Raw genomic sequence first — 25530 nt, forward strand, 5'->3', positions numbered from 1 at the left:
AAAAGCACCACCCTTATAGTCCTTGTTCCCACCTTGTTTCCGCACAACCTGGAAAAGCATGGAAAACTCAGTTGCTTTGCCTTTTATTTGCCCCAGGTAACTGTTGAAAGGTCTGACCCATCCATCTTAGAGTAGCACAGTAGTGGATAGTCCTGGAGAACCCTGTAAGCCAGAGAGCCCAGGTCTGATTTCTGAAGCATCATCAAGCGCAAACAGTTCTTTTTTTTTTTTTTATTTTAAAGATTTTATTTATTTATTTGACAGAAATCACAAGTAGTTGGAGAGGCAGGCAGAGAGAGAGAGGAGGAAGCAGGCTCCCTGCTGAGCAGAGAGCCCCATGTGGGACTCGATCCCAGGACGCAAGATCATGACCTGAGCCGAAGGCAGCGGCTTAACCCACTGAGCCACCCAGGCGCCCGAGCGCAAACAGTTCTTTAAGTGATGTTCACCGTCAGCAGCCTAGACTCCTTGCGGCAGGTTCTCTCTGGGAGGGAGGCAGTGTGCATGTCTTTGACTGCCCGTCTGTCTGGTTCTCCTGCTGGTTTATAAATTAAGTGATATCAGTGTTGCAAAGAATTTGGGAATGAAGAGTTAGGAAAGAACAAGCTTGTGACAAAGCCTAACCGAAACCTTAAGAGACTTTTATTGCTGTGAGTAACGGACTAAGGGGGGAATGTTGGGTCCCTTCTGCTTCTCTGCCCCACCCCTTGTACCCACTTTAACTCTGAGTTTTACCTCAAATGTCACTTATTAGAGAAAGGATTCCCTGTCCTCACTGACACTGAATCAGGTGCCCTTATGGTGCAGCTTAGTCCTTTAGTTTCCTTAAAACTTTCATCCGTGTAATATTTGACATTTATATGAGCAAAACATTTATAGCTCCCACCTTTGTGAAACTTGCAGTTTATTTGAGAGGCGAGAGACACCTTAATAATATATATGTTATATATTATCTGACTGTGATCATTAATGGGTTAATTGAAAGATAAGTCAAAAAAGCATTTTTGGATGAAACAATCTATTTTGACTTAAGATGTATAAATGTTCATTCATTTGCTAATCTCATGGGAAGGCTTTTGCTTGGTGTATGGGATTGTCTGCTGGGTTCCCTTGAGTGTTTTCTTGTATAAACTGCACTCAATGTATACCCTATGATTTTCAGTGGAATGAGAACTTTGATACTTTGGAACAATGGGAATGCAGAATTCTTCTCGATTTTTAATTCTTTTTCTCCCACCACCCCATCCTTTCACACTGGTTTTGCACGTGTCTGTTTCGGCAGCACCGTCCCCTGTGATTCGTATTCATTCTTCTCTACAGCAGCTATGCTTTTTTGTTGGTGTGCGGAGGAGGGAGGCAGTTGTCTCTGAAAAGAGTTCATGGGGGCCAAGACAGGGTCAGGCAACCAGCTGCTTCTGCAGGTCTCCAAATTTCCACCATCAGTGCACGTTGCTTTGGCTCTGTCCACCTAGGAGGTGGGCCCCGAGTGAGAGGACTGTGGAGAACATAAGCCCCAGCGCCTGGGTCACAGTGCCATGCTTCTATCCAAATGCTCACACAGCTGCTCTGTAACATTTCCCAGAAGTCTCTTTGGTCCAACTAGATCTGTGTTTATTTTTTATAGTTAAAGTCATTTTTTTCTTTTTAATATTTTATTTATTTGTGAGAGAGCGAGAGAGAGAGAGAGAGCACAAGCAGGGGGAGAAGCTCCCCACTGAGCAAAGAGCCCAATGTGGGACTTGATCCCAGGACCCTGAGAACATGACCTGAAGTGGAGGCAGACTCTTAACTGACTGAACCACCGATGGGCCCCAGTTAAAGTCATTTCTTTGTTTTTAGGATAGAGGGTTAAAATATAAGATGTCTACTAGCTGTGCTTTCTTTTTGACATTCATGGCCATTCAGATGCCCAGATGTCTCTTGGAGCATATGACTGGGGAGGCATTTTCTTTTTTTAAGAGGGAACAGAGCACCGCCTGGGGCCTCACTGAGCTCAGGTCCCAGAGTACTGGGCCCGTGGCTGCTGGGCACCCCACTGTGTCACACACTGCCCCCCTCCCCTGTGCTCCCTGCGGTGTGTACTGTGGGCTGCCTTCTGGTGTACTGCAGGCCCGGGGGGCCTGGAACCTGTCTCCCTTGACCCTTGTGACCTTAATATCTAACGGGAAAGCCATTTCCTAGAAGAATAGCAATTGGTTTGATGTTCTGCTTGACACATGAGGATGGAGAATGGCATCTTCCTTTCTCTGCTCCCCTTTTGGGTACAAGTGCAGACCTCTCTTATTGCAGCAGGACCAGGAAGAACAGAATATTCCTCGGGAATTAGCTGCTCAGTCTGCAAAATCATGCTGTGTTTGCAGCTTATTTATTTATAGGTCAGTGTCTCCCATGAGATTATGAGCTCCTCGAGGGCAGAGAACGAAAGGGTGGCTTAAAGCTAGGTCTTTAGAGTCAGATGACCTGATTTCAAATTCTTTCTTTGCCATTACCAGCTCTTCTGACCACAGGCACGTTATTTAAATTATTTATGCCTCAGTTTTCTCATTTGCACAAGGGGGATAATAATAACAACATTTTCTTCCTAAGGTGGTTGTGCAGATTTTATTTATTTATTTTTTAAATGTAGGCTCCACGCCCATTGTGGAGCCCAACACGGGGCTTGAACTCACAACCCTGAGATCAAGACCTGAGCTGAGATCATGAGTTGGATGCTTAACTGGCTGAGCCGCCCAGGCACCCCATGTTGTGCAGGTTTTTTAAAGACACAGCATAGAAAACATTCAGCGTAGTGCCTCGTTTGTAACAAGTGATCAAAAATGTTACCTGTGATCCTGCTGTTCACAGTAATTCTGGTGCTGTTAGCACCTTGCAAGTTGCTGTCAGTATTTGCTGAATAAATATATTCAGGAAGTAGGGTTCAGAAGCCTCACTAGAGACTAGAGACATTTGAACACCAGGTTGACTGGGAAGCATACAAGGGTCTGATCACAGATAGAGTGCCTGTCCGTGCTAATAAAGTTAACAAAGAACATTTCTCGAGCAGGGACCATCCCAGGAGAGCAGTTCATTGAGTTAGCTGGGGTTATTATGTTAAATTCTGCTGGATCGGTCTCATTTATTTCTGTCTATTATTAGAATAACTCTACGGAGCTAGCATTAGCGGACCGAACGTGTTGGTGAAGGATGGGGGCAGCAAGTGATCGGTGCTTTATGCAAAAACCGGGATTTTGCTTTTTTGGAAGAATGCATGATTCTAAACTGTACTGGGAAAAGCAGTGTTGGGTGTGGCCACAATTGAATCAAAGAAATGCACCCTTCAGAGGTCCTTAGAGATTCCAGGTTAATGGTGGAAAGCGTCAGCATGTGGGCACCCAACTTGAGGCCTAGCATTCGTTTTTTAGAATTCTGTCCTTTGACACTTTCTTCCTTTTGTTGTGGTTCCATGGAGCTGTTTGGTGTATTGCCTCGGTAAATAGTCTTTTTACATTCTTAATACTTTGGCATGAGTTCAAAGCCTCTAGCTTCTTAAAATCCAAAGAATAATGTTCACTGCCCCTTAAAAAAAAAAAAAAAATCAGATCTGTTCTCTCTCCCAAACTGCCAGAAGCCGTCTTCTATCTTCAGCTTGTCTGTGCCCTGTTGGGGGCTGGAAAGCAGATGCGGTAGCTGGGTAGCTCTGTCAGCCTCCCTCACTCACAGGGGACACAGATGGGTCACACTTTCCAGGTTGCCCAGAGATGTTAAGACAAGGACCGTTGTCATATTTGGTGCATCCGAAGGGTCATGCCTTGCAACTAGGTCTTTCGGACAGGAAGTGACAGAAATCTGACGGCCTCTTTCCCTTTTCCCAGATCTGATGTTTGGACGTGGCTTCCTGCTTCCGTGTTGTTTGTGGGTATAATCTATGCTGGTTCCAGGGCACTATCCAAACTGGTAAGTGTTAGAGACTTTTTAGAGAGACAGTTTCTCTTTCCTCCTTCCCTTTGCTTTTTAACTTTTTGCAGCTTGGATCAATGGGGACAAAACAGCTTTCATAATTATACATCTAGATTGGAGAACAGTGTGGGGCCTTTTACCCCTCTCCCTGAATTGAGGATGACCAGATAACAGGCTTGGGCCAACTTGTTTTATAAGACAAGGAGGTGTAGATGGAGACACAGGGAGAGAGAAGGTGATTTTGATGGAGCCTGACACAGACAGGGCCAGCCCGCTCTGCCTTGATGCAGGCTGTCCTCGGGAGCAGGGAGAGTGGGCTCAGCCTGCTCCTTGCTTCTGAGGAACTGTAACCCTGCCCACTGGTGACGTGGACTGGGGAGTGCTGGGCTTAGTAGCCCTGTACATGCTTGGCACGGCGTTGGTACCCAGTCCATGGGGACACTATTAAAACAACTGTCCACCTGTTCTGCCACCTCAGCTGCCCAGGTTTGAGCTCCTCAAGGGAGGGAACTGTAAAGAATAAACTATTTCCAGGGCACCTGGGTGGCTTAGTGGGTTAAGCCTCTGCCTTCAACTCGGGTCATGATCTCAAGGTCCTGGGATCGAGCCCCCATCAGGCTCTCTGCTCAGCGGGGAGCCTGCTTCCCCCCCCCCCCCCCGCCTGTCTGTCTGCCTACTTGTGATCTCTCTCTGTCAAATAAATAAATAAAATCTTAAAAAAAAAAAAAAAGAATAAACTTCTTCCAGTTACCTTATATGAAAATACAAAAATTGGGTTATTTTTTCTATCAAAAGAGAATCCATTGATACTGCCATTGACCAGAGACTCAGAATGAGGTTTAAAAGCCGGTAATGCCTTTTTCTGTCTTGTACCCTGACTGCTCATACTGTCTTTATCAGAAAATGATTGGGTTCTGACTTTTGGAAAAATGCAAAATTTGTGCAACAGTTTAGTCTTTTTATGCAAAGTCTGTTGTTATGTTGGACCCTTAGGTCTCATATATGGAAACATTAAAACAAACACCAAATCCGCCTACCTGCACAACAGTATTATTGTTAGGACAACTCCGAAGTTTGCAAAATAGTGGTTAAGAGTTACTAGTGGTGATTAAATCATAATTTTTCTTTTGTGATTCATAAGCTTGAGTCATCGGATGATGTATCCCATTGTGGGGGAAACGTCCTGGGTGGGCCCCAGAAATGACCCACGGCACATAACTGTGCTCTGCCCAGAGCCAGAGCCCTGGGCTGCCCCTTCTTTTCTGTCCACTTCCCTGTCTGCGGCCTCGCTTTACACCCTCTGGCCTGCAGAGGGCGCTCCCCCTCGTAGAGCAGAACACAGGTGTTGATAAAAACAATGCGTTTTTTCAAAGTTTTAATTTAAATCCCACTTAGTTAACATCCAGAGTAGTAGTAGTTTCAGGTGAAGAATTTGGTGATTCAACACTTCATACAACAGCCTGGTGCTCGTCACAACAGGTGCGATACTTAATCCCCATCACCAATATAACCCGTCCCCCCAGGCTCCTCCCCTCGGGTAAGCAGCAGTGCCTTCTTTATAGTGAAGAGTGTTTCTTGGTTTGCCTCTCTTCTTTTCACCCGCTATGTTCGTTCACTTGAAAAACAATGTGTTCTTGTTCAAAGGCTTTGAAAATTTCTTATGGGATCTGAGAGTTACAGATGCCAGAATTTTGAAGTTTGAATAACTATTGTTGTGCTAATAATAACAGTATTTTTTGTTTGTACAGTGCTTTTTTGTATGTTTCCATAGTGATTTCCTCTGTACCTTTTTATGTGATTCTCAGTCACCTGACAGGCAGCGGAAGAGGCAGACGCTAATCACCTGACAGAGGAAGAACTCAGGTGTGGAAAGTCTTGGTAACCTGCCTCTAGCCCCAGCTCGTGACAGCTCCCCTGACTCCACAGACCTTTTGCCTTTTCAGATTTGTCTCTTTAGGGCCAGCGTATGTGGATTTTAGAATAGCCCACGGTAGAGCAGTCAGGCGTAACTTTAGACTTTTAGTTACAAGTTATAGAAAGCTCATAAACTATTCTAAGCAAAAAGGAAATGAACTGGTTCCTAGAATTGAAAAGCTGTAAATCAGGCAAGGCTTGATCCAGGGGGTCCAGTGACGTTCTCAGAACCCAGTTTTGTCTCTCTGCCTTTCAGTTCTGCACGATCTTTGCTCCATTCCACACCCAGGCTCTCCCCTCACGGGTGTTGTTGACTCTAGGCTCACATCCTCACAACATGAAGTCTGACGCAGGAGACTCTTCTCGTAGCTCTTGCAGGAATCTCAGGATTCACTCTGAACGCATCAGTAGGACCCCCGTCCTTCCCAGGTCTGAAAGCTCACCAGGAAGATGGAATTATGCTGATTGGTCGGCCCTGGATCCCAGTGTTCCTGGACCACTCACTGTGGCTTCAGAGACTCACAGCACTGTTTGGCCAGCCCTGCTCGACAGGGTCCTGTCTGGATCCCATAGCCTGAGAGTGGGGCTGGCAGATCTTTGATATGCTTCACCAAAAGAAGGGGTTAGGATACTAGGTGGCCTAAAATACCTTAGAAGTCTATTGTAAAGGTCGGTCCAGTACATTGTCAGGCAGATGGGATGTTCTGTAACCAAGAACTATGCTTCTTGAAGTGTGATGCACTCGTGGTGTCAGTCTGGGAGCTCTGTTAGCTGTCCATAAGGAGATCGTGCCAGAATGTACATCAGCTTTGGCACTAAACACACTATTTAGTTGAGCTGACATTTTTTTTTTCATAGCCAGACTTTTTGAAGAAGGAAGCAGTGCACTGATTTACCTTTGGGCTCAAGCTCCTTATTTTGGGGGAGGACTGGTACCATCAGTGACCCTGGCCTAAGGCACAGCCTTCTTTAAAGGGTGAGAAGAAGGGCGCCTGGGTGGCTCAGTTGGTTAAGCGACTGCCTTTGGCCTAGGTCACGATCCTTGAATCCCGGGATCAAGTCACGTGTCAGGCTCCCAGCTCCACGGGGAGTCTGCCTCTCCCTCTGACTCTCTCCCCTCTCATGCTTTCTCTCAAATAAATAAAGAAAATCTTAAAAAAAAAAAAAAAAAGGGTGAGAAGAAGCTGCTGCAATTCTAACTCTTTGAGCAAAGGGAAAACAACCCAAGCCCCAATATACCCAATTAGAGTGGGAGGAGTACAGAAAAGAGGTAGTCATTGTTTTTGAGTGAAATAACAGCCCAGCATCTTTCCTTTGTTTTCTGCGTTTTTTGTTTTTATATAGTTGCTTACAAATTTATAGAGTGGGTTAAACACAAGGCACTCATACAGCTTGTGTTAGATAGAAAACAGGCATCAATATGCCGGTGCAATCTGTCAGTTTAATGAATTTACAAGGAATTGGAGGAAAGTGCTCCGTTAAAAGCCGTGGGTGTATTGTTATGCAGAACACTTTCTCGGGAGTTCTGCTCCATAAAGCCCTCCTTTATCTGACAACATTTTGAAGCTCTCTTCTTCTGATGTGCAACTCCTAAGAGGAAACAGGTTTAACTCTGGAAAGACACAGCAGGGAAAATGCTTTACTGATTTTTCCGTCTCACAACCGAATGGCATACAGAGTTAAGGAAGGGGGCTAGTCTTGGGGCTATCCCCCATTCAGGAGATATTTATCAGGGATCTACTGTGTGCCAGGTGCTTAACGACAAATAAGAGATACTTCCTGACCTTGAGGTGTTAGTATGTCCCGGGCACTTTCCATCGCTCCTTTTCATGATGTATGAAGTCAGACTTCATTACTTCCCTTTACAGATGAGAAAACTGAGATCCAAATTATTTGGCAAAGGTCAGCAAGCACATAAATGTTAAAACGGAGGTACCAACCCAAGCCTGTCCAACTGCAACCGTTCATTTCCAAAAGTTACCCTCTTCCCCCTCCAAATCATATCCACCGGGGGAGGTCAGCCCATGAGGACTGGGCTGGGGGGAGGGAAGAGGAACCGTGTATTGGCTGTCCCTTCTACTTGGGCTCATTTGGGCCAGCTTCTCCAGCTGTTCTATGCTAAATAAGGTCCCAGTGATGATGGCTCTGATGACATGAGTGTCGGTCTTCGGAGGGTCAGTATGACCTCGACCAGTCATTAACACTCTTGTTGTAATTTCCCAGCTGAAGCCAGGTCAGCTAGACAGGATTGCCTCAAAGCTTGTGCTGGTGAGTGTTTTTTAGAACAGATGTGCAAAGTCAGACATTAGTGAGGTTGCCAGTGGGAGGCCATCCTGGTCGTGGTGATCCGGCCGCTTGAACCGTGTCATTTTCTTGCTTCAGGGAAGCCAGGGTCCGTAGTGCAGGACTCTGCAAATCTGAGTTAAGGCATCTTGACAGGACTGCTCTTAGTTCTCACCCAGCCCTTTGATCTTGGTCCTTCCCTAACTGTTGTCATGGTTTGCCTTCCATGAGCACGAGGCTCGCCCCACGCATCGTGATGGAGATGGGCTGGGGTGTTGGTGAGGAAACACACACAGATAATAAACCCAGATGGAGCAAATCAGTTAAGCAAACTGGAGCCCGTGAGTCCCCTCCGCATTTGTTTGGCTCGAAAATTACATGAAGGAACTTGGATCTGCAAAGGAAAAGAATGTCACTGTTGATGTAAAATGGAGAGTCTTCTGCTAACGTTCGCTGGCACTGCTCATTTGAGGCAGCTCTCCTTCACTTTCCTGTTGTTTTCTTCCCAGACTCACCAGAGTCCGTTTGCAAGGATTACTTTTTAAGGGGTAGGCTCAGTGGCAAAATAGTAAGTGCTCCATCTGGATTTTAGTTATCTTCTTGCTCCATCTAAAGGAGATGGTCTCAGGGTGCCCGGGTGGTTTAGTCAGTTAAGTATCTGACTCTTGATTTTGGCTCAGGTCATGATCTCAGGGTCGTGAGACTGAGGTTCCTCAGTGGAGAGTTCTCTTGGGATTCTCTCCCTCAGCCCCCCCCCCCCCCCCGCTCTCTCTCTTTCTCTAAAATAAATAAATAAATAAATAAAATTTTAAAGATGATGTTTTCCGTAACCTATATTAAATCACTTACTAAAACAGGGCTCCGAGGGGGAAAACTTAATGACATTAGATTTGGCAATGATTTCTCAGGTATAGCACCAAAGACGCAGGCAACAAAAGAAAAAATAGACACATTGGACTTCATCAAAATTAAAAACTTTGGTGCGTCAAAGGCCATTGTCAGCAGAGTTAAAAAGGCAACGCACTGAATGGAAGAAAGTATTTGCAAATCATCTGCCAAGGGATGTGGAAATAAAATTTTAGGCCGAAGATGGAGCTCCTTTCTGGGGTGCTGAGTCAGCAAAGCAGACTTCAGCATTCCTGGAAATGCTCCGCTTGACCAGAAACACAATACATCCAAACAACCAGTCCCAAAACGCCAAGGCAGCTCTTGGTTTTATACCTTCTTGTTCCCTGATCGTCCTAAATAAAGTAGATGCGCCATCCCAGCCATTCATGGCATTTCCCCGTTGCCACTTCTGATGCTTCATAAAGCTCATTCTTTCCCAGCCCCCAGCACCCCACTTGTTCTGAGGTGCCATACTCCCCTAATCCAAGGATTGTTTTCCCTTGAATGAGGGACATCAGACTCATTACTAAATTGTTTTAGTTCTATCATTTGACAGGGATTACTATCCAGAATATAGAGAAGTCCTCAACTCAACAACAAAAACCAACCCAGTTCAAAAATGGTCAAAGGACTTAAATAGACATTTTCCCAGAGAAGATGTACAGATAGCTAATAAGCTTTAATCATTAGGGAAATGCAAATCAAAACGATAATGAGGTACTACTTCACACCCATTAGGATGGCTGTCGTCAAAAACCCAGAAAATAACCGGTGTTGGGAAAGATGTGGAGAAAGTGGAAACCCTTGGGCACTGCTAGGAATGTACACTGGCACAGCTGCTCAGGAAAACACGAGGATGGTCCTCAAAAAATTAAAAATGGACTTATTCTATGATCCAGCAATTTCACTTCTGGGTTCATACTCCAAAAAATTGAAAGCAGGGAGTCAAACAGGTATTTGTACCCCTGTGTTAATGGCAGCATTATTTACAATAGCCAAAAGCTGGAAGCAACCCAAGTGTCCACGGATGGGGGAACGATGCGGGCCGTGGAATACTATTTAACCTTAAGAAGGAAGGAGATTCTGACCCATGTAACACTGCGGATGAACTTCGAGGACATTATGTGAAATGAAACGAGCCAGTCACGACAGGACAAATACTAAATGATCCCTCTTCTGAGGTGCTTAGAATGGTCAAATCGTAGAGACCAAAAGTAGAATGGTGCTTGCCCAGGAGGGAGGAGAGAATGAGGGGTTACTATTTAATGGGGACAGAGTTAGAGTTTTACAAGTTGAAGGAGTTCTGGAGTTACAGGGCGGTGATGATTGCACAGCACTGTGAATGTACTTAATACCACTGAACCGTATACCTAAAAATGCTTAAAATAGTACATTTTATGCATAAATTTTACCTCAGTTTAAAGGATTATATGAAGAGGAGGGGATGATAGCAGGTTTTCACTTGCTTTGCTCAGAATTCCTTTGGGTGCCGTAGGATGTGCACATTTGGCTTAACTCGTTCAGTTCTATGCACTCGGGTAAAAAGTATGAGAAAAATAACAATTCACTGAGAGCAGGCCAGTCTGCCCTCTGCTCTGGCCTGTACGTTTGTGCCCCCAAGTGAATGAGCTGGAACCCGCTGCTATCCCTTCAGCCTTTTCTTACCCCCAGGCATCTCACCAAGGTGGAAGAATCCTTGGTAATTTATGATGTCATTTCTTTCTTTAAAAAAAAAAAAAAAAAAAAGATTTTATTTATTTATTTGACAGAGATCTCAAGTAGGCAGAGAGGCAGGCAGAGAGAGAGAGGACGAAGCAGCCTCCCTGCTGAGCAGAGAGACTGATGTGGGGCTCGATCCCAGGACTTTAACCCACTGAGCAGGAGCTTTAACCCACTGAGCCACCCGGGTGCCCCACGATGTAAATTTCTTGCACGGAAAGGCCCATCAGACACAGACCAGCTACTTGAGGTGATGAACGAATGACGACAGAGATGGCCTCCAAACTCTACCGGAGATAGACTGCCAGGAGGGGAAGCTGGTCCTCTGCACTCAGGGGCTTTGCCTTTAGACAGTCCCAAGATTAATGTAAATAAACACTTAAATTTAACTCACACAAGTCAACTTAGAATATATTCATGGATACGTAGGTGTACTTATTTGAATACCTCACCATCCTCCAAAAAGGATGGGTGGTGACTTGAATAATTAAAATAAGATAGACATTTTTTTTTATGTAGACCCTACACCCAGCATGGAGCCCAACATAGGGCCTGAACTGCCCCCCACCCCCGAGATCAAGACCTGAGCTGAGATCAAGATGCCGATGCTTGACTGACTGAGCCACCCAGGTACCTCATAATAGATAATTTTTTAAAAGATTTTTAAAATTTATTTGACAGAGAGAGACACAGTGAGAGAGGGAACACAAGCAGGGGGAGCAGGAGAGGGAGAACTCTCCGCCAAGCAGGGAGCTGGATGTGGGGCTTGATCCCGAGCTGAAGGCCTACGCCCAGCGACTGAGCCACCCAGATGTCCCCAAAATAGACATTTTTTAAGAACAGAAATTTACAAGAAATCTAGGTACAGAATAATAGAAGAACTAGATGAGGCCACGGAGAGACTTAGCACATAAAAATTTATGGTGTAATATCCTACAAAATAAATGCAGATGGGGTCTGAATTCAATTTTCAGCGTTCTCTAGCCAAATCAAAAAGTTACAAGACTGCTTCTCCCTCTGCCCCTCCCCCTGCTCAAGTTCTCTCTGTCTCTCTCAAATAAATAAATGAAATCTCTTTAAAACTAAAAAATAAAAAAGTTCCAAGACTCTCATCAGTGCTTCTAAGAGCGGAGGTCATCGCTACACCTGTCATGCAGAGTGTAACATACAGCAGTGTTGACTCACTGTGTTGTACACCCAAAACTAATGTAACATTGTGTGTCAACAATCTTCAGATTTTAAAAGTTTCAAGAAAAACAAGGGTGAGGTCATTGCTGAAGAAGAGCAAAGCTTCCTTGCTCTCAGGTTCTGAGTCCTCAAAAAAGGTGGGCTGGGCCACTTAGTGAGGCAGGGTCTCTGATAACACCCTTATAAGAAAACACAGTGACTGCCTGGTTTCTTAGAGCATTTCTGGGTGCATGATGAAATAGAAAAGTTCAGTAGGAGCAGTTGTGTGGGGCCAAAACAGATAGCCTGCTTATCTGGCTCCCTTCGCAGACTGCCCTCAGGCAACCCTCCGGGAACATTGTTCCCGGTGCTTCTGATAAAAATTGGGTAGCCAACGACTCCCTGCCTGGAGTGCAGTTATTCCGTCTTGTAGATTAAGCCCACACCTACATATCTAAAAATCACCCAAAGAGAAGATAGGATTGACATTCTTTTACAAAAATTAAGAAGCCAGTCCCAGGACTCTGCTTGGAAAAGGGTGGGGGCGGGTGTCGGCGTCTGCAGTGACCCATGGCTGTGCCTGTGCACAGGGTCAGGATTTTCCATAGAAAACTGTTCTCAGGCCGAACACCTGAACAAATAATAATCAAGGCCTCAGAATTTTCCATTCTGGAAAGCATGGGAATAATGAAAAATTGTAAGTAATAGATGCCAATTTCTCTTCCCAGCCAGAGAAAAATGTCCAATGGGACATGGATAAGATGTTGAATTTTAAGCTAATGGAATCTAAAATTAGTTGCAAACTGTGCCCCTAAGTAACTAAATGATTGGACTGCAGTGTAGTTGAATTTGATTAATTACATTTTGTAATGATGATATGGGCTTTACAGTAGTTGATCTTGGCCATTTTTCCTGATGAAAGATGGTAGGACCTTTTGTGGTTTAGGGTATACAACATGGAAGAACATACTTAGGTTTCTGTTCTCTTTAGCAGCAAACAAGTATATAGATTTTCTAAAAGTGGTTTTCAGATTTTTTAAAAAAGATTTTATTTATTTATTTGATAGAGATCACAAGTAGGCAGAGAAGCACCCAGAGAGAGAGAGGAAGGGAAGCAGACTCCCTGCCAAGCAGAGGGCCCGATGCGGGGCTCGATGTGGGGCTCCATCCCAGGACCCTGGGATCATTACCTGAGCTGAAGGCAGAGGCTCTAACCCACTGATCCACCCAGGCGCCCCTGGTTTTCAGATTATTAAGAGGCAGGTTAAAAAAGAGAACCGAAGTATATTCCTCCATTTTCTCATCTGTATAATGGGAATGTTAATAGTATCTACCTCGTAGAGTTATTATGACAACTAAGTACGCAGAAGCAGTTAGAATAACAGCTAGCACATAATAAGCACTCAGTATATCTTAGCTATTATTATGGCTAGCATAACTTCTCAGAACTTTGGTCTGATTTAACATAAGTTCTGCTGATCCTCAGTAAGATAATAAAGGGCAGGTTTTCTTTCTTTCTTTTTGTTTTTTTAAGATTTTATTTATTTATTTGACAGAGAGATCACAAGTAGGCAGAGAGGCCTGCAGAGAGGGGGGGGAAGCAGGCTCCCTCCTGAGCAGAGAGCCCGATGTGGGGCTCAGTCCCAGGACCCTGTAATCACGACCCAAGCCGAAGGCAGAGGCCTCAACCCACTGAGCCACCCAGGTGCCCCATTCTTTCTTTCTTTCTTTCTTTCTTTCTTTCTTTCTTTCTTTCTTTCTTTCTTTCTTTCTTTCTTTCTTTCTTTTTCTTAAAGGGCAGGTTTCCTTAAAGAATCACTCACTCTGGGGTGTCATGAATGGATGGCACAGTTTATAGACAGGGACTTGTACAGAGTTAGAGGCCAAGGAAAAACAGTAATTAAAGTTTGCAAACTGCGTTAATCGTTGTTTTTCATAGACCTTTATGGAGGCTGAGATGGTCAGTTGTTTCTAAAGCCTGCTAGCTTCTCAGTAGAAAGATGGCTTAAGAAATCCAGATTTAAATTTGTTAAAGTAGAAATGGAAGCTATCCTTTAAAACCTGTCACAGAGTTTACTCTGAGTTCACCAATTTTAGATCATACCAGGATTCTTACTGGAGGAAGCAGACTGGTGGGATTTAGAACCCACCAGTTCTCCTGGACTTGGTGGACAGTTGTAGGGCTAGAAGGCTGCCCTGGTGGGCTTGCCATCATTCGGGTATCATAGCACTGAGGTTAGGAGCATGGGGTCTGCGGTTAGAGAAGCCTGCACTGGAGCCCTAAACCGGCCGTGAGCGTTCAGCAAGTTGGCTCGTCTTCACAGCGTTCAGTTCCTTGTCTATAAATCAAGGTACCAGCACCCAGTAACTGCGTTGTTGGAAGGAGATTTAAATAACAGAATGCAATTAAAATAATTAGCACTGTGTCCAACACATTGTTGGTAGCTCTCATTAGTGTACTTGAAAATCAATTCTGTGTGTAGCAATAGATCCTTTTCCAGAATGTGATGAGAGCAGGGCCTGGGGAGATTGAAAAACCTAGTCACAGTTTATTAAAATTCTTATTAATTTTCTGAATTAGCCTCCTTGAGGTCTAGAGTTAGGGTCTAGAGTTCCTAAATCTCGTCTTCTTACGGTTTTATAGTCAAGGAGGCAAAAGCATTTTTTAAAAAGATTGTATTTATTTATTTGACAGAGAGGTCACAAGTAGGTAGGCTCCCTGAGAGAGGGGGGAAATCGTGACCTGAGCTGAAGGCAGAGGCTTAACCCATTGAGCTACCCAGGCGCCCCCAAAAGCATTTTTTAAAAGGTCTTAATTTTAAATAAATAGCATCCATGTCGCCCTTTTGTATTCATTTTCATGTACACATAATTACCCCATCCAAGATTTTCTTTTCTATCTTCTAAAGCCAAGAACTGGAAGGCCAAGCCCTGAGTTTGCCAAACATAGGACTAATGCACTGAGCCAGTTAAAAAAAAAATCTCTCTTACCATCTTTAAAATGCATAAAAGTTAATTCAGAATATAAAAACTTAAGAGGAATAAAAAGAAGCACAAAAAAACAAATGAAAAATTAGGAAATAATAAAAATAAAGTATGATTTTTTAAACTTCACTTTTTAAAAAATAATTTAATTCCAGTGTGATCAACATACTGTGTTGCATTTGTTTCTGGTGGACAATATAGTGATTCAGCAGTCTCCTACATCGCCTGGGGCTCCTCACAGGTGCACTCCTTAATCCCCATCACCTATCTCCGTTACCCCCTCCCCCATTCCCATGTGCCCTCTGGTCAGTTTGTTCTCTGTACTTAAGTGTCTGTTTCTACATTTGTCTCTTTTTTTTGTTTCTTAAACTCTGCATGTGAGCAAAATCATATGGTATTTGTTTCTCTGACTGACTTACCTCTCTTAGCATTTTACTCTCTAGCTCCATCCATGTTGTTGAAAATGACAAGATTTCATTCTTTTTGATGGCTGAGTAATATTCCTGTGTGTGTGTGTTTATACCATCTCTTCTTTATCTATTCATCTGTACTTGGACTGCTTCCATAATTTAGATATTGTAATTTGGGGTGCATGTGTCTCTTTGAATTAGTGTTTTGGTGTTTTGGGGGTAAATACCCAGTAGTGTGATTGCTGGATCATAGAGTAATTCTATTTTTAACTTTTTTTTTTTTAAGATTTTATTTATTTATTTGACAGACAGAGATCACAAGTAGGCAGAGAGGCAGACAGAGAGAGATGAGGAAGCAGGCTCCCTGCTGAGCAGAGAGCCCAATGCGGGACTCTATCCCAGGACCCTGAGATCATGACCTGAGCCAAAGGCAGAGGCTTTAACCCACTGAGCCACCCAGGCGCCCTATTTTTAACTTTTTGAGGAACCTCCATACTGTTTACCAGGGTGGCTACACCAGTCTGCATTCCCACCAATGGTGCACGAGGGTTCCTTTTTCTCCATTTCCTTACCAACACCTGTTGTTTCTTGTCTTCTTGAGTTTAGTCATTCTGACAGGTGTGAGGTGAGATCTCATTGTAGTTTTGATTTGCGTTTCCCTGATGATGAGTGACGTCGAGCGTCTTTTCATGTGTCTCTTGGCCATCTGTAGATCTTCTTTAGAGAAATGTCTGTTTATGTCTTCTGCCCATTTTTAATTGGATTGTTTAATTGTTGAAGTATGACTTTATTAGTTTTTTTAATTTTATAAAGTATAATTTTAAAAGGAAAAAAACTAGATTGAGTTGCACTTTTAATGAAAGATAAATTAAGAGTAGAAATGTTACAAAGGCAGGAAATAGAAGGCCAGAACTCCAAAAGAAATAAAATAGTGCAAGTTAGAACAAAATACTAAAATAGGGCAGAGCTACAAAGTTATAAGAGTTTTAAAAACAAGGTAAAAATATATCCTCCAAAAAGATAAAGACTAGATCCATCTGGAAGTAGGCGAGCGGCATGATCTTAAGTGGGTTTTCCAAGCTGGAACGATGTCCCTGCTCAGGGTTCTCTGTCCGAGGCTGCTGAGGGCAGGCTACCTGTTAATACTGACCACCTTTCACTCAATGCTTCGGAGCCACTCATCTGGGTTGTTTACCTCCGTCTATCATTCCTCCCAGGTGGTCTGTGTTGTAGGTATTGTTATCCCCAAACAGAGGAGCAAACTAAGGTTAGCCTAGGCTCAGTTCCACCTATGCTTGGTCTTTTTCTGACTTTCAGGAAATATTGCTATCATCATCAACAACAGAGACAATAACAAAATCCCATGCCCTTTAATTCTTCTTGCTCACTGGGTCAAGATTAGCCACCAAATTAGGAGAGACAGCCATTCTTAGCAAACAGCCCAGCGATTATAAACACATAGTGGGTGCTCTGTGTACCTTAATAACCGTCCAGAGTGTTAGGTTTTTTTAGTATCGTTTTCCCTTCCTCTTTTTTTTTTTTTTTTGGTGCAAAGTTGATCCTGGTTATTCAAATATTTACCTCAGCTCAGTCTCCTAAATATTTCCTTAATGTGGACACTCGTCATTGTCACTGCCACTACCAAGTTCAGGCCGCCATATTGTCATTCCTTATATTAGTTTCTTATGGTGCCTGTAACAAATGACCACATACCAGGTGGCTTAAAACAGCAGAAACTTATTCTTTCCAGTTGTGGAGGCCAGACATCCGAAATCAGTGTTGTTATGCCCAAATCAAGGTGTGGGAGCAGGGCCGCTGTACACTCCAAAGGCTCTGGGGGAGAATCCATGCCTTGGCTCCTGCAGCTTCTGGCAGCTGCTGGCATTTCTTGGCTTGGGACTGCATCACTCCAGTCCCTGGCTCTGTGGTTCCAGCGCCTCTCCCTCTGTGTGCGTCAGATCTCTTTCTCTTACAAGTACGTGCGTTCGCATTGAAGGCCTCCCCAGATAACCAAGGGCGAACTCTCCATCTCAAGGTTCTGAACTTAATCACAATTGCAAAGACTCCTTGTTGTTGTCCCTTTTCCAGTCTGCCACACCTCTAGACTTTCCCAACCACCTCTCCCTTTTGTCCTCTGCTGGGAGCCGAAGTTCCTTTAACCATGCAGATCTAATCCTATGACTGCCTTGAAACTCTCAGCAGCTCCTTGACTCTTGACAGCCTGACGACCTCTCTAGGTTCTTCTCCCCAGCTTCCCCCTTCACGTCCCACCACGCAACCCCACCCCCATGTGTGTTCCTGGAGGAGTGGGTTCACTCCCACCTGGGTGGCCCCTCTCTCTGCCTCTTGTTGAGTGGCTCACTCCAATTGACATTCCATTCTCATTTCTCCAAAGGACTTCGCTTCCTCTCCCCAAGCGGGATTGGTATGCCTTTTGTGTATCCCATGAGAACTCTGACCTTGATAGGGACAGTCTCCTGATCACATATGCACCCTGGGTGTTTCCTGCACCTGGCACAGTGCCTGACACATAGTAGGTGCTTAATAAATAGGTGTTGAGCCTCTTAGCTTGCCAAGAGTAATACTATTAACAGAGAGCCCTAATCCGCGCCAGAGAGTTTTCGCTGGGGAGGATTGTGTATGCAAATGCCAAAAGTTCCCACGGATCGTTATTTTTAAGCAGAAATCAAGTATTATGTAATTATGGGATCAAAGAAAACATTTTCATGCTTATTACATTCTGTTTTCTTTCAGGCCATTCCTGTGTTTCTCACTTTGCATAATGTAGCTGAAGTTATCCTCTGTGGGCACCAGAAGTGTTTTCGGAAAGAGGTAAATGGTAATGCAGAATGCTAGTTTCGCTTCCTTTGCTTTAACTTTCAAAGATGCACCTTTTCTTATGGCCCAAATTAGTGTCTACCTTTTCCTGCCATCTGTTTCCTGATGGTGGTCAAGTCTGCTTGGCAGTTGTCCCTCATTTTTGACATCCCTTTGGTTCATCAGATGCATGTGGGGAGCTTGTGGATCTGAGTGGCACTCCCTGCGTGGCAGAGCGAGCACCCTGGGATACAAGGAGGAGTTGACTGTGGACGGAGGAGGGGGTGGGTGGAGGGCAGCCTTCCTGCCACAGTGCATCCCGGGGCCGCCAGGAAATACATGACAGAGCCTCCTCGCAAAGGGTGCTGGGAGCATCGGCCCACCCTGGGGGAGTCCCCTTTGCTTCCCAGGTGACACCCAGCTCCCAGGGTTGTGCGGAGGACACAGCAAGGCACCCATGTTAAGTGCATCCAACAGTTTCTGGCCCACGGTAGCTTCTCTGTACATGTTTGCTGTATTTATTAACGTTATTAGTAGTGGTTTTAATTTGGTTCCTCTTTTGGGAGTTCTTTCCTTGTAACATCTGCCCTTTCGAAATGGTTTTGCCCACAGATCTGGAACTTTTCAACTAGAGAGGCTAGTTGGCCATTCAGGCAGCTCACTTCTCACAGGTGTGCAGGGGAGAGAGGTGTCCTTCCCATGGCTGAGATCCCTCCACACGCCCATGTACCCTGTCGCCCCTGCCTGCTCCTTGCAGGCAGCTCTGTGGACGGACTACCCCTTTTGTCCCTGAGAGCTAACCTCTCTCTCTCTCTCCCTGCTGCCTTTCTTCCCTCAGCCCCGAGACACTCTGTGTTCTCAGGCCCCCAAGGACAGAGCAGGCCCTGGGAGACCCGCTCACAGTAGCCCAGCTCTGGAAGGCTATTTTTAGAACCCTACCAGTGGGTTCCCTTGCCTGTGGACCCCTCCACCTCTGCCCTGCCACTTCCTTGCCCACCCCCAGCACAGCGCCCAAGGGAGGGTTGGGTTCAGAGCTGTCCATGGCCTTGTGTCCTTCTCGCCTCCAGCCTGCTCCTGATTCTGCCCGCACCATTACCCTGAAGTTCTCTGGCCGATGTCCCTGATGCCTGCATTGCTGCGACTCTGTTGGCCTTTTACACTGTTCATCACCAGGTTCACTGCTGCCTTCCTTTGAGTCTCTAGGCCCCTGTGACCTGCTGGTTCTCTCCCCCAGTCTATGGCTCCTCCTCCTCCTTCCTTCGTCTGCCCTACAGGGTCTCCCAGGGCTGTGGGTCAGGAGCCCTTTGTTCCCATGAACACACTTTCTGGACAGCTTCATCCACACCCACGGCAGCCTCCCTCTCAGTTCACTGGTGACTCCTGTGTCCCATGTCTAGCCCAGACCTCTCTTGAGTTCAGACCCCCATGGCTGCCACCTCTGGCTCTCCCTGCAGCTGTCTCCGGGCGTAGGAAGGGCAGAGGGACCAAACTGGAACGGCTCTGTTTTCACGACCTGCTTCTTTCTTAGTGATCTTGATCCTGGCCATCACCGCCCAAGTCAGAAACATAGGGGTCCCCTTTGAGTCCTGGTCTCGTCATCCTTCCCCTACACTCTGTTTCTGAATCTGTCCCCTCATCTCCATTCCCACTCTGTTCCCACCTTGGGTCAGGCACTCATCTGTATTTTAGGGCTACCTGGCTAGGGGCCAAATGAGATCTTGCTCCCCTGAGCCCTTGAGCAGCCAAGTAGGGCCCGGGGCAAGCGGTCCTGGCTTAGATGGTTATCTAATTGTGTTCTGTGCACGCCATCACCTGCCTTCGCCTGCTGGATGTGCTGTGGGCCCGGCCGGTTTCCCTGCCTCTCCCCATGCTCCCCTTCCTCCACACTGCACCCAAGTGACCTTCTGAAACAGATCTGATCATGTCCCCCCGTGTACGTGGGAGCTGCCCCTGACCTGCATGGAAGCATGCAAAGATTCCATACACCTCTCAGGTTTTAGAAAATCCAGCCACAACGAAACTTCTCATTTTTCCTAGACCATGTCGTGATGTGTTTTTTTCTGTGATCTGTCAGAGAACCTCTTCAAGCACCCGCTCATTCATCGCGATTATATTTACGTATCTGTGTACACGCCCACTGTGCCAGGCTCCGGGTCTCCAGTAGTGACCAAGGGGCATGGTCTCGCTGCTCTGGGCTGTTCTTAGGGAACGTCAGCTGAGCACATTGTGACACCTACCCGCCAGCCACAGAGTCCCCTACGGGGAAGTGACGTTGAAACATGGACAAAAGCTGAGCAGGAGTTCGGGCAGGTGGGGCGAGGGGGAGGGCTCCTAGGAAGAGGAAGAGGCAGATGCAGAGGACCAGATGTCGGAAGGGACTCTGCAGGAGCCACTCTGGGCCAGTGCAGCTGGCGTTTGATAAGAGAGGAGGGCTGAGGATGAGGCTGGAGACTTAGATGAGCCTTCGATGCTGAGCAAGGAATTTGGGGTATATGCTGCCTGCAGTGGGAGACCGGGGTTGGGTGTGAAAGGCCAGACAGACTGATCAGATTTACGGTGGGGGAGACAGGACTGCAGGAGGTGAGAGGGGACGCGGTGGCAACTCTCGAGTTCTCACAGGGGAGGCCCTCGGTATTTGAGGTTGGTGTGCGTGCAGTTGGAGCCTGACACCTCAGGACACCTTAAGGAGCATGAGCACCTCTCTCCAACACTTGACTTATCACACCATCTTGTGATTTCCGTATTTCATTAATTCTAACATGTGCTACTTTTTCTCACGTTAAAAAAAAATACTATCTGCAGTCGGGATGCTTCTACAATCAGTGGTGTGCCCAGGTCAAATGCTTTCTTAGTAATATATAAAGATTGGGAAATTTTACACTCGGGGCATCTGAGGTTCAGTGCAGTGAGGTCGGAGTTTCCCTGGGTCTCTGCCTGCTTCCTCTGAGTCCCCTCCTCTGCAGGGACCACATGGTTGTTGTCTTTGTAGCCCTCGAGTCCAGCCCCAGGATCGCTGCCGAGCTGAACATTCACGAACTAGCCACTGAGCGTCAGAAACTCAGCTTGAGTTTCTGACCAAGTTGCTCAGCTTCTGGGAGAGGGACTCGTGCCTCCTGTCTACAAAGTGACTACTTTTGTTGTGAATTGAAAATGAAGATTTACCTGGTCTGGGGAAAAGATCCAGGCATCTCTGCAGGATGTCGCTTCCCGATGGACCAGTCGGATCACATAGGCGAGTTTGAGTGTAGGAGACAGGTCAGAGCGTCCTCAGGGGTATTTCCATCAGGCAGAGACCAGGGGCCAGTCTTCCAGGCTGAGAGGACCTGTCCTTGGAAGAAACTGGATAAACCAGAATATTTTGAATCTTCATCTCCATTTCACCCCTAACACTAAACAACATCACTTTTTTTTTTTTTTTTTTAATTTTAATTCCAGTACAGTTAACATACAGTGTTATATTAGTTTCAGGTGTACAATACAGTGATTCAGCAATTCTATACTTTACTCGGGGCTCATTATGATAAGTGCACCTTAATCCCCTTTACTTACTTCCCCATCCTCCACCTCCTTCCCCTCTGGTAACCACCAGTTTGTTCTCTATAGTTGAGAGTCTGTTTTTTGCTTTATCTTTTTTTCTATGTTTTTGTTTGTTTATTTCTTACGTTACACGTGTGGTAGTTGTCCTTCTCTGACGGATTTCACTTAGAATTACACTCTCTAGCTCCGTCCACGCTGTCACAAATGACAAGATTTCATTCTTCTCTTTGGCTGAGTAATATTCAGTTGTAAGTATATACACCACTTCTTCTTTTTTTTTTTTTTTTTAAGATTTTATTTATTTGACAGATCACAAGTAGGCAGATAGAGGAGGAAGGAGGCTCCCTGCTGAGCAGAGAGCCTGATGCGGGGCTCGATCCTAGGACCCTGGGATCATGACCTGAGCCGAAGGCAGAGGCTTTATTTAACCCAATGAGCCACCCAGGTGCCCGTACACCACTTCTTTATCCATTTGTCTGTGGATGGATATTGGGCTGCATTCATAATTTGGCTGTTGTAAATGCCAATATAAATGTAAATGTAAAAAAATGCTGCAATAACCATGGGGGTGCAAATATATATTTTTCAAGTTGATGTTTTCATATTCTTTGGGTAAATACTCAGTAGTAGAATTACTGGATCATACGGTAATTCTATTTTTAATGTTTTGAGGAACCTCCGTACTGTTTTCCACAGTGGCTGCACCAGTTTGCATTCCCACCAGAGAAGCATGAGGGCTCCTTTTCTCATCCTTGCGAGCACTTGTTTCTTGTGTTCTTGATTCTAGCCATTCTGACAGGTGTGAGGTGTATCTTATTATGGTTTTGATTTGCATTTCCCTGATACCAAGGACATTGGGCATCTTTTCATGCCATCTCTCTGTCTTCTTTGAGAAATGTCTGTCCATGACTTCTGCCCATTTTTAATCAGATTATTTGTTTTTTAGGTGTTGAGCTGTAAAAGTTCTTTATATGTTTTGGATACTAACCCTTTTTTTTTTTTAAAAGATTTTATTTATTTATTTGACAGAGAGAGATCACGAGTAGGCAGAGAGAGAGAGAGGAGGAAGCAGGCTCCTGCTGAGCAGAGAGCCTGATGCGGGACTCGATCCCAGGACCCTGAGATCATGACCTGAGCCGAAGGCAGCGGCTTAACCCACTGAGTCACCCAGGCGCCCTGGTTACTAACCCTTTGTCAGATGTGTCACTTGCAAATATCTTCTCCCATTCTGTAGGTTGTCTTTTAGTTTTGTTGATTATTTCCTTTATAAACAATATCATTTCTTATCAAGGTAAATTAGGAAATAGTTGCATGAATTATGTACTTATTTAGTAATTTAAAAAACACACCTTTCTTTCCTACTCTATTCTGTCAGACTTTTTTCCAACATACATATGTAGACATACTGCCACAAATGATATAACATATCCTATTTTCCACTGATCAGTTTCTCAGGAATCTCTATTCATGTCCTCATTCCACTCCACATGGAACATGATATGTTGGCCAATCCCTGTTTCTAGACTGGCAGGTGGTTTCTAGTAGCTTGGCATTAAAATCTGCTCTGTGATGACGATGGAAGATTGGCTGTGACCTGTTCCCATAGGATTCACATTCCTGATCATTTAGCCTGGAGCCTCAACAAAGTGACCAGATGTTACCAGGAGCACAGCTGTGTGACATCTCTTAGATTTCACCTGTGACTCACTTTCTGGCCTGTTTTGTCCAGGGTGTGTCAGTTTCACCAGGCTCCTCTCCAGAGAGTAAGGTTAGCCTTCTCGGGACCTTGTTCCCAAGTTATAAGGATAAGCTCCGTCTGGGGCTGTGATTCGTGGTCACCATCCATGGCTCTCTGTGCTTGCACGCGCAAACACTCGCACATGTAGTCTGACTCTAAGGTAATATGGGGCTTATAGAATTAGTCTCGCTACCTTGCAAATAGACTTGTCACCACTGAACATGAGAATGCTGCTGTTCATCTTTTTGTTCGTTTGTTCTCCATGTATCAAACATCTGGCTAGGCCTGCGGTTGTGGAGCTCTGCAGGACACACTGATCACCTTCACAGGACTCAGCTGAATGGAGGAGCCAACACGTAAACACACACTGTGATGCCCATAGAATGCCAAATGGGCTGGAACAGGGGTGTGGGTGGAGCGGGGTAAGTCTGCTTAGAAGGGCCAGGGGCAGGATTTGAACCCAGTCCTGCGGCTGGGAGAAGTTTTCAAAGTGCAGGGAGCAAGGGCACTAGGCAAGCAGAGGAAGCAGCAGGTGAAGGTAGGTGTCTGAAAGGGCTGGCGGGTGTCCCTGCAGGACTGGCGGGCTGGCAGTGGCAGAAGAGTGTCATAGAAGGTCAGGCTCTGGGGCTAGATCACTGAAGCTCAGACCCTGGGAGCTTGGGCAACTTTGCTAACTTCCCTGGCCTTGGTGTCTGCCTCTGTATCATAGAACCTGAGACATAAATAACCCATAATGAAATAAGTCAATACCGGTGGGGGCCTAGAACAACCCTGGCAGAGTATGTCATCCTCAGAGGAAGTTAGCTGACCTCCCTGGAATGTTAGTTATTTATTGTTATTTTTGTTGATGTGACTTGAGAAGTTATACTGACCCTTCAGAACACTGACATATCACTAGGACTTACCCCTGGGTGACTTTCAGACTGAGGAGGCTCAAAAGGTGAATGCCTCACGTTAACTCCTGAGTTGTTTTCAGAGCCCCGGGAAGCGGAGCTCAGTAATGCGTTTAATGCTTGTTCTCATCTCCATATCTCAGGTTCTGTAGGCGTTTACAATAAAAAAGCAGCCTTCCTCTGTGGAACGGGTGAACTCTTCCGGGCACTGTATTGATCAGCCGCCCCGGTGTCGGAAGCCCCCAGACGGTTGCTGGGTGCACCTGTTACTACTCACGGATCAGCTAGAATTGCTCTTTAGCTCTGTCCCGTCTGTTCCTGCTTTTCTGCCTAGCTTTTGAGATACTGATTGCCTTTAGCCTGGAATCCTTTATTTTTTTAATTTCTTTTTTAAATTTTTTATTTTTTAATTAACATATAATGTATTATTAGCCCCAGGGGTACAGGTCTGTGAATCGCCAGGTTCATAGCACTTCACGCACTTCACGCACTTCATAGCACTCACCATAACACATGTCTTCCCCAATGTCCATAACCTCACCACCCTCTCCCTACCCTCCTCCCCCCAGCAGCCCTCAGTTTGTTTTGTGAGATTAAGAAGAATCTCTTATGGTTTGTCTCCCGATCCCATCTTGTTTCATTTATTCCTTTCCTACCCCCAAGTTCCCCACATTGCCTCTCAGCTTCCTCATATCAGGGAGATCATATGATAATTGTCTTTCTCTGATTGACTTATTTCGCTCAGCATAATACCCTCTAGTTCCATCCATGTTGTCGCAAATTAGCCCAGAATCTTTTAGTGACACATTTTCCCACCATGGGGCGCTTCTCCCGGTGCCCTGAGCCAGTTCACCCTTTTGGGTCATCCTTTCTGTACTGTAGGGATGGGCTCCCACCAGGTGGCAGTGGAGTCAAGGTTGGCACCGCCAACTGAGGCAGGTTCCACAGCGATGAGAGGAAAGGAGTTAGAGCTGCAAGCCACTGCTTTGCACACAAACAGGATCTATTTATGAAAACAGTGCAAACGAGATTATTTAGTAATGCATGAAAACTGAATATGGGCTTCATAGCAAACCACGTTACCTTTTCAGTCTCTGCATTTTTTTTTTAAATGCAGATACGATTGACCTATAACATCATATTTGTTTCAGGTGTCAACATAATGGCTTGATATTTATATATCTTGTAAATGATCACTGTAAGTCTAGTTAGCATCCATCACCATATGTAGTTCCAAAAATTG

The 25530-nt window shown here is 45.3% G+C and overlaps 1 protein-coding gene across 5 annotated transcripts in view; it reads left to right on the forward strand.

Annotated features, from left to right (window-relative positions):
- TMEM241 (transmembrane protein 241) overlaps window positions 1-25530 on the forward strand; it is a 110970-nt gene that overhangs the window by 22607 nt on the left and 62833 nt on the right. For 4 of the 5 annotated variants that reach the window (XR_014302689.1, XM_082698780.1, XM_082698779.1 and 1 more), the window contains exons 4-5: window positions 3852-3933; window positions 18057-18134. Coding sequence is in view for 4 of the 5 variants with exons in the window: in XM_082698780.1 (XP_082554906.1) it covers window positions 3852-3933; window positions 18057-18134 (160 nt within the window). In the remaining variant the exon portion in view is untranslated. The remainder of the gene's footprint in view (window positions 1-3851; window positions 3934-18056; window positions 18135-25530) is intronic. The other variant, XM_082698781.1, reaches the window with a different exon arrangement.

The sequence above is a fragment of the Mustela nivalis genome, assembly GCF_964662115.1.
Source record: "Mustela nivalis genome assembly, chromosome: 14".
Lineage (NCBI taxonomy): Eukaryota > Metazoa > Chordata > Mammalia > Carnivora > Mustelidae > Mustela > Mustela nivalis.